The following is a 9,078-nucleotide window of genomic DNA, read 5'->3' as shown; positions in this document are numbered from 1 at the left end:
TGGTGAAGGAGGCCAGTTCACCCAGCTCTGGTTCTCAGCGTAGCCTAAGAAGGCTGTGAAGGCGAGGGGAGGCCCGGAGTCCAGAGCAGGGTGGAGAATTCCTGGATGCTGCTTATAAGGCCCCAGCGGATGTTTAGAGCACACATAAGGTGTGACCGATGATGTCATTTCTTTTGTCTGTGTTGTGAGAACACAATAGACTCTTGGTGAATTCAGGGGATTCAAATACCTCAGGTTTGACAGGAAAATAAACATTTTCCTTACAGTAATGCCTGATTTTGTCGTGTGCATACATGGGAATTCTGTGCTGACAGGATGCACAGAGGTGAGTGTGCTGTGAAAACACAGCCTAGTACTTAACCAGCTCTACCCTCGGTGCTGTTTGGGCAGCTGTGGTGCTTAAGTTTATATAACACTACCACCTTGTGTTAGCAGGTGATATTACATCCCGAGTAAATAATTTTCTCATCAGGAGGAGAAACTGTAAAAATCTACAACGAATCAAAAGCTTAGTCAACAAATAAATCAGTTAATAAAAAATTCTATGAATTAATTTATTGTTTCTGTTTTTTTGGGTTTTTTTTAAATGTTGGCAGTTTCAGTAAATGTTGTGAGAATAAGCCATTATATCTCAAATAGTGAAATCGTTCTATACCTCTTATATTTTCTTTCCCTTTTCTCCTTCAGATGAACGACATAATGCTGTACACCTACCCTCAGCAGGATGGGAAATACAGGCTCAAGAACACACTGTCTCTGTCAGGGATGAAGGTACATGAACTTTTCCAAGTTTCATAAACACGTTTTGCTTTTTTGCTTTTTACTGCACTGTGATCTGGTCTTGTTTGTCACACACAGGTGAGCAAACCCACGCTGGGCAATGTGCTGAACTGTCTTAAGATTGAGGTGTCCGACATCACTATTACACTCTCTGCCAGGTGAGCCGCTGACATTCAGAACTCTGATGTGAACAATGGCTGTCATTTCCAAAGAAATCTACACATTCAGTCAGGCACATCAGGGGCATCAGGTGTGTTGTATTTCTGTATTTCTCTTCAGTTCTGTTGGAGAAAGGGAGGACTGGTTCCACACGCTAAGTCGAGCCATAGCGGACCACGCGGCGGGACTCTGCACATTTGGCGGGCCCTGCAGTGAGGTAGGAAAAAACTTCAGTGTAACACAATACGATTTGTCATAGAAGAGAACTTTCATCTGAGTCATAGTAAGAAAGGGTGCAGAATTAGCTAAGAGAAGGGTTTGATGATTCACTTTTTAAATAAATTACCATTTATAAGCCCTGTCTACTTATTATTGCTGGCAATAACTTGCAGTTCAACTCCTATGATATGTATTTGTCAGAAGATTCAATAAACTCTCTCAGCTTTGAAAACAAAAAGACTTTTCTGGCAATTATTTTGTGGTTCGGGCTTTACAGGGTTAAGAGTTGAATTCTGAAAAAGCGAGCTTTATTCGTGCTGTAACATCTCAACATCGCTGTTCAATCAGGCCCGTGAGAAATTGTGGATGGCGCTGGGCGAGGCTGCACCTGTCCTCGTGCCAGTTTCTCATGTGATGATGTGCATGAACTGCACCTCCGACTTCAGCCTCACTCTCAGACGACACCACTGCAATGCGTGTGGCAAGGTCAGACCCAAAGTTTGCTCTCACTCGAACGTGGTTGGCGTTTAGCTGTAAACTTGTTTGGGGATATTGGGGACATAATCTTACCATACTTTACCGTTACTTTGGAGATTTTCACTGTAGATGTATTACGATGTCACTGATGTGTCCGCACAGGTGGTGTGCCGGGCTTGTTCCAGAACAGATATCCTCTGAAGTACCTCAAAGACAGACTGGCTAAAGTGTGCGATCACTGTTATGCCGAGCTCAGGAAAAGAGGTGAAGCTTAGCTTTCCTGGTGCCTGTTTCAAAACTCACTGTACAATGTAAACCTTATTATTTCCAGTTGTTTACCTCGATAAGGAAATGAGTTTGCATTTGCCTGCAGGTGGAAGTGTGTCAGCTGCCTGTGATAACTCCAGCCCTCGGACTCACCGGGCCAGTCGTCCCCTCTCTGCTGTCTTCCAGAGTCTGCAGCCCCCTAGTCTGTGGAAGTCCCGGAAGAGCATATCCCCTCTGACCCAGGTGAACTACTCTGCCTGTTATCTCTACCCTTTTTTTAAACCCTGATAACTATTTTATAAGCAAGAGAGTATTGCTTATTATTACCAAAGTAATAAACTGTGATATTTAAACTTTTTAAGAACATTAATTTCCCACATACATTGGGGAAAGTAAAGGTTATTCCCTGACCGGGAATCGAACCCGGGCCGCGGCGGTGAGAGCGCCGAATCCTAACCACTAGACTACCAGGGAACTGTGTGAATGGAGGATGTCTGTGTGTACTGGCATGACTGGAATCTAGTCCAGCTGCTTCCTGCAGTGCACACAAATTTGCCACTAGGGTTCACACTACTTTGTACCCTTTCATTTGTCTTTACAGCTGCAACAAACAGCTGACTCATCATCCCTGTTATTAGAGTTTCTGATGTCTAATAAATTACAATCATCTGCAGGTGTCACTTGGTGTGGAGGGCTCCCCATGAGTGGGAGTTTGCAGCGCAGGAAGAAGAGCAAAAGGAAGTGGAAAGCGACTGTGGTTCCTCCTCAAAGACAAGGTGCTCTACACCTTCACAGCCAGTGAGGTGAGGGGGCACAGAGTCTCCCCACACCAGCCCCAAACACATTCACACATTATCGCCACTTCAAGCAAAGAAATATTCTTACTGCCTTTATCCAGCTCTTCTCGAGTGCATGACAGCTATTTAACTACATATCCACTTCTTTAACTTTTTCAGCCTCATGAGCAGAACACTTATTGACTAATAAAGGGAATCTCTGTGCTCTCTCTCTCTCCCTCTCCCTCTCTCTTGTTTCTTTTATGTCTTTTGTTTTCTTCAAAGCACGAGCAACTTATTAAGTTGTTGTTGCTGCTGACGGCCAGATTGGCAATTTTTAACTTGTGCCTGCTTCCTATCAGGATAAAGGTGGCTTCAGAGAGTCTGCCTCTGCAGGGCTTCACCGTCAAGCTGACTGAGAGGCCAGAGGGAGAAGAAAGCAGTAACGTATTCCATTTGTACCACAAGAAAACACTCTACTACACCTTCAAAGCAGATGATCAAAACACTGCTCGCAGGTCAGTGCAAATGCTTTTACAAGCACATTCATGGAGTGTCTTTTAAAAGCACATTCTCTGACTAGCAATCATAGCCAGACTACAGCAACAAGAGCTCTCTAAATCTTAATCACTGGGACCACCAGGGAGCTGTAGCAAGGCATGTGTGGTATGTTAGACAGCAGGCAGTGAGCAGCTGATCTTCCTGCAGTGCAGCATAATGTACTCTCCATGCATTCTCGCTTTCCTCGTGTAAGATTGCTGCACTGACCGTTAACAAGTCTCCTGTCTTCTCTTAATGTTTGCACTCGTTTTATCTTGCATTTATGTCCTCTATTGCTGATCTGTTTTGGTAGAATGTGTGACTCAGTGAAGGCTGACAGCAAGCTTTATTAATGCACTTTTTGTTTTAATAAATACGTGGCAGTTTGCAGCATCCCCATTTTACTGGCAAAGAGTGGAGGTGGCAGGCTGTGTTTGTTAAAGTGGATTCGTTTCTCTTCCAACTGACTTTGAGATTTACAAAAGGCATCAATTATTATAATGGGCCATGACAATTTATTTGAATTCACTTGTTACTTACTGTCAGCCCTGTTTTGTAGGTTGCTGGGTTTTTTTGCTTGTAAAACAGTTCACAAGAGTGCATATATATTTATTTTTTAAAAAGTATTTGAGCAGGAAGTCTTACAAGATTTAAAACTGGATTCCTTTGAGGGGCTCCTGGGATGGGCTGACATAAAAAGAAAAATAACTCCAAGGCACTTTTCTTTTAAATAGCAAATAAAATGGATTTATTCTCACGGCGCTCCGTGAAATCTGTTCTGACTCCTGACGAAGATTTGCATCCCTTTTTTTTTCTGCTTAAAGTTAATATAAGCGTGTCACAACAATAAAAGAGAGCCTTTTTTAACATTTAAAGTTGATATTCTATTGAACAAAGCGTGAATGTTATTTGGAGCGCCGCTGGATTTATATGGTCAAGGTAAAATAGTAAGCTTACCCTTATTAAGAGGGTAAGTAGCTATTGGGGACGGTGCTTGTCAAATGTGCTTGATTAACGGATCATCAGCGCACGTGAGCACCTCTGTGAAAGCAGAAGTTTTGTCCTGGGAGTAACAGGCAAACCTTAATTGAGATTGGGTCATGCAATAGGACAATGATCTCAAGCACAGTTACAAATCTACAGCAGAATGACTGAAAAAGGAAAGAATCCGATCCGTGTCTTGCAGAGCACAGACCTCAACCTGATTGAAATGCTCTGGTGGGACCTTAAGAGAGCTGTGCATATATGAAATGCCAGTAAATCTCGATGAACTGAAGAAACTCTGTAAAGAAAAGTGGGCAAAATTCCTCCACAATGATGTGGAGAGGGATAAAGTCATACATGATTACTTCAAGTTTTTTGCTGATAAAAATGGCACTAAAAGTACTACTAAACTACTAATCATGTTTTTTTAGTGTTTCACAGTAAAATAGTCTATTGAAATCAAAACAGCTGATAAAGAGAATGAGCAGAAGGTGTACACGAGTGCAAATCATACAAACCTGTTAAATAAAAAAGACAAAGAAAGCCGCTGAGTTTTATGATCTAGTTTGTAAGATTTAATTTGTTGATTATATTCCACGAAAAACAAAGTGGTTAATATTCATATTAACAATTTAGTATCATAATTATGAGAAAACAGAAAAACACTGGGAAAAACACACCTTGACCTCTGATCTGTGACATAAGCTGACTTTCAAATCCAGTCAAAAAAAAGACAATGAGTTCGAAGGTCTAATGCTCCACTTCTTTGTGTTTCAGATGGGTCAATGCCATGGAGGAGGCCACTATTTTATAGCATCTGCTAAGTTAAATAAATGACGCATCCACTCCGTGACTGCAACAAAGCTACCTGCTGCATGTGAACTCAGTCCATCAGTAAGGATTCATCACATCAGGCCTTTTGTGGGATATTGAGTGACAATTCAAACACCTGGGAGATTTTTCCTCAAAGGAATTCTGCTGTATGGAAAAGAGCAGCAGAATCCTCGAGTCGGATTTCACAAGAGCCTTCAGGAGCAGCTCAGATACCTTAAATACGTCACCTGAGAGAAAAAAATTATTTCTTCTGTTTTCACCTTTTTTTTCAGATGTCTGCACTTTTTTTCCATTTTTTTTTGCTTTTTCTGGTGTATTTTACCCAACTTTCCACTGGACTGTTAAACCACTCTTTGTCTTCTGCAGGAGACGTCCTTTCATATCAGTTTCGTTGCAGTTATGCATGACACAGTTTTGAGGTAACTGCAAAGACATGAAAATAACCTTTGCTTCAGGGTAGTATGCATATCTTGTAAAGGGGGAACGGAGAGATACTTGGTATTCTGAATATATATTGTGAAGTATACGCTGCAGATACTGAAGTGAGTTAGATGATTTATCTGTATAAAAATTGTGATTTCACGATGTCCCCAATAAGGGTTCGTTTTAATCATCATAGTATGTGTACATTATTGTTCTTGTGGAGTTTTACACAGTTTTTACTCTTGTGTTGAATCTGCAAAGTGAAGAAAATGACCCTCGGCATGCCGTCCGCTCTAAAGCATTTGTCAAAGGATGAACAATTTTGAAGATACTTTGTATTTTTTAAAAGTCTTTTAGAAATTTTTCACACAGCTCTGAAGTGCCAGTTGCTTTCTTCCTGTTGAATGCAGTGCATTTGCAAGTGATGATGAATGTGCCTCACTCTTTATGTTATCACAGTACTGTACGGAGGGACCTTGCTTTTTAATCTATTCTTACATATACTTTAACCTATAGTATTTTTGAACAGGTCATTACTGTGCACTCACATAAGAACATGTTATTGGCCATTTTATGAGGGGCCTTTTTTAATGCTGTATATATATGCCGCTAGATATAATCATACTTTGGCTGCTTATTATAACAAAAGCTTCTTAAAAATGCTGTCAAACTACCTCATCCTCACAGTATTAGAGTGATCTCAGCCACTCGTGCCACAGGATTTCACTCAGATGCAGTTTCTCTTAAATAACCCATCCGATGGCATTATCTGTTCCTTTCAGAATGAAGATCCATCATCAGACAAGCAGCATGATATCAAAAGCACATGTTTGAGTACTGTTCAGCTTTTCTACCCGTTTCCTATAGCTCACACCTACAGTGTTACTATCGTTGTACCTCTATAGCATATACTGCATTGTAAATGTTTATGTATATAGATGCATATAAAAAAATAAACTACATTAAAAATGCTTACTAGTGGGCGGTTCGCTGTGCCGTGCTGTGCTGCAGGCTTGTTTCTTTTTTGCATTATAATTCAGTATCAACAATAACGAGCGACTGTAAAATGATACCCACTGCAACAGCATAGTAACTTTTTGTATGTGTGTGTGGTTCTGGCTTTGCTGAGGATAGTTACAAGCACAACAGCACTGGATGCTCAGAAATGGCTGTGCACTTCATCCTCTTCTCTCCGACAGAATCGTCTGTTGTATTATTAGGATTTATTCACGTCTTGTTGCTATGCATTGTGTGTTTTTTGTACTGATGTTCACGCTGTGCTTATCTCCTCCTGGTGATAAATACCGGGGTGATGGAGAAATGAGAACACAATGTACCTATCCTTCTCTATTGCCTGTGGTGCTGGAAAAATACAGCTTGGTTAAGTGACCCTTTAATCCAGAAGGGGGCAGCACTACATCGTGTCAAACTGGTCTAATATGAACTTTAGCCAGCCTAAATCCTGTTTGTCTGTGTGAGCATGTGGAAATAACTGGTGTTAAGTTTAAAAGGAGAGAAGTGAAAATAAGATTTAATAATCAATGAAAAAGTGGACTTACATAGTAATGTTAATGAAGTTGTCAGCCCACTGATATGGATGGAAATATTTTGCTTTAATATAAGGTTTTAAAAGAGAAAGAAAGAAAGTGGATTCATTTTGTTGTTTTATTGTGTGTCAGTATAAGCGTGTGCCAGAAACACACCACTGAATTTATAGTCTTAGCTTATTTGCAAAGGCCCGTGGCCTTTAAAATACATGAAACTCAACCACAAACACAGCAGAGGTAGTACAACACACAGTCTGCACAATACAGCTCACAACTGAACAACAGCAAAGTTGGCAAGTCACAAGAAAACCCATGAATAGAGAGCAGCAGATCATCCATAATTGCATTACTCAGAGTTTCAGGTGTAAATAATCTCAGTCAAAATCCAGACAAAAAGCGGTTTGCCGAAATGGGGATTTACATAGAGCCCTTTATACTCCTCACTGGTTGCTCATCATGTTTCTGAGTACAGTCATCTTAAGGGTGACTAAGCACCTGAGGAGCCTGATCATGTGATAATTTGCATACCCTGCATCCTATTTAAAGCATTAAATTTTGGCTTCTGAGCTTAGCTGTGCAGTATGATTCTCAATGGCATAGATGAAGTTGCTCGAAACATTCCTTAGAGATTTTGCTCCATATTAACATCATAGCAACCACTAATGCAAATCTCCCATTTCACACCATCCCGAGGGTGCTCAGTGGATTGCGATGGTTACTGTGGAGACCACTTGAGTACAATGAGCTCGCTGTCATGTTTAAAAAAAAATAGTTGCAAATGATCTCACCTTTATGACATAGTGTAATCCTGGTGGAAGCAGCCATCAGACAGTACACAGTACTTTATGACCACAGTGCACTGTCGTCTGTAACAATACTCAGGCGGGCTGTGGTGCTTAAATGATGCTCAGTTGGTATGAAGAGGCCCAAAGTGTTCCCCAACACCATTACATCACCATCAACAAGCTGAACTGTTGATACGAGTTGTTTACACCAAATTCTGACTCTCTTCTGCTGCTGTAGCCCACCTGCTTCAAGGTTCAGTGTGATGTGCATTTAGAGATGCTCTTCTGCATACCTTGGTTATAACAAGTGGTTATTTGAGCTACTGTTGTATTCCTATGAGGTCAAAGCCGTCCGTAAAACCTATTCTAAGATTGATATGTGAGGAAAATCCCAGTAGATCAGCAGTTTCTGTAATATTCAGACCAGCTGGTCTGGCAGCAACAACTATTCCATGTTCAGAGTCACTTAAATCACCTTTTTTTTGCCTATTCTGATGCTCAATTTGAACTGCAACATGCCTAAATGCAGCTCTGTGGCTAATGTTAGAGTCCTAATCTATGCTTTTTTTAAACATGACCTTTGAATTTTCTTTATTTCCAGATAAAGAGTGGGGTAATGACAGATTAAAATCAAGATAAAGGCTGATCGATCAGGAAATAAGTGACTAATCATCCAAGATTTAATTTGAAGAAGTTTAACATAAGTTTTAATATAAGAATGAGCGTTATCAAAAAATAAAGGAAAAAGAGGCTATGGTTAGAACTGGAGGATCAATTGCTGGAGTAAAATAAAAAAAAGTATATGAACATATAAGTAAAAGGACATGGGTACAGTGTCCATTTATCCAACATCAAATACATATGTAGTTTCCTTCTCTGCAAGGAAAGTTTACATACCCTGTGGCACTACTTTAAAGTTTGTGGATTCACTCCTGAATGAGAAAAAAAACGTTACTCTGTCAAACACTCATTTACAGTTATGTTGTCCATTGAAGCAGCTGTACCAACATATGTTTAAACGAGCAGCTACAGCACAGTTTTGTGTGCAAGTCTTAGCTGTAGATCCTCGTGTTTTCATGTTCACCATGTTGCCTTTCGGTTTTCCAGTGTCTTCAAAGGCATGCGAGTTAACTCAACTATGCATTTCTCTATTACTGTATCAAAGTGACATTTTGTCCAGAGAGGACTTTTATCCCACCCCTCCAGCTGGTCAGCCACTAGTTTGAGAGATCTGAAATTACTCAAGAACAGATACTAGAAAAATTAGTAATGCAGTAATGTTGCATG

The 9,078-nt window shown here is 40.4% G+C and overlaps 1 protein-coding gene, 1 long non-coding RNA gene and 1 other non-coding gene across 4 annotated transcripts; 2 read left to right on the top strand and 1 right to left on the bottom strand.

The window, feature by feature from the left end:
• The first annotated feature begins 387 nt into the window (after positions 1–387).
• Positions 388–2,660, top strand: LOC120716029 (FYVE, RhoGEF and PH domain-containing protein 5-like). 2 transcript variants are annotated; one of them, XM_040003395.1, is made up of 7 exons: positions 388–771; positions 859–938; positions 1,060–1,156; positions 1,507–1,644; positions 1,798–1,899; positions 2,009–2,145; positions 2,577–2,660. In XM_040003395.1, the coding sequence occupies exons 1-5, from the start codon at positions 688–690 to the stop codon at positions 1,834–1,836; spliced, it is 438 nt and encodes a 145-aa protein (XP_039859329.1). In that variant the 5' UTR covers positions 388–687; the 3' UTR covers positions 1,837–1,899; positions 2,009–2,145; positions 2,577–2,660. The 2 variants fall into 2 exon arrangements, with proteins under 2 accessions (XP_039859329.1, XP_039859328.1); XM_040003394.1 differs by lacking the exons at positions 1,798–1,899; positions 2,009–2,145; positions 2,577–2,660 and having other exon boundaries at positions 1,507–1,787.
• On the bottom strand, positions 2,305–2,376 carry trnae-cuc. The gene has a single exon. It is a non-coding gene; the product is annotated as a tRNA-Glu (tRNA).
• A 371-nt stretch (positions 2,661–3,031) lies between the features above and the next one.
• On the top strand, positions 3,032–5,058 carry LOC120716032. Its single transcript, XR_005691789.1, has 2 exons — positions 3,032–3,196; positions 4,980–5,058. It is a non-coding gene; the product is annotated as an uncharacterized LOC120716032 (long non-coding RNA).
• The last annotated feature ends 4,020 nt before the right edge of the window (positions 5,059–9,078 follow it).

This window comes from Simochromis diagramma, unplaced genomic scaffold (genome assembly GCF_900408965.1).
Source record: "Simochromis diagramma unplaced genomic scaffold, fSimDia1.1 OVJJ01000646.1, whole genome shotgun sequence".
NCBI lineage: Eukaryota > Metazoa > Chordata > Actinopteri > Cichliformes > Cichlidae > Simochromis > Simochromis diagramma.
The sequence above is the reverse complement of the archived record's forward strand: the minus strand, read 5'-3'. Positions and strand labels throughout refer to the sequence as shown.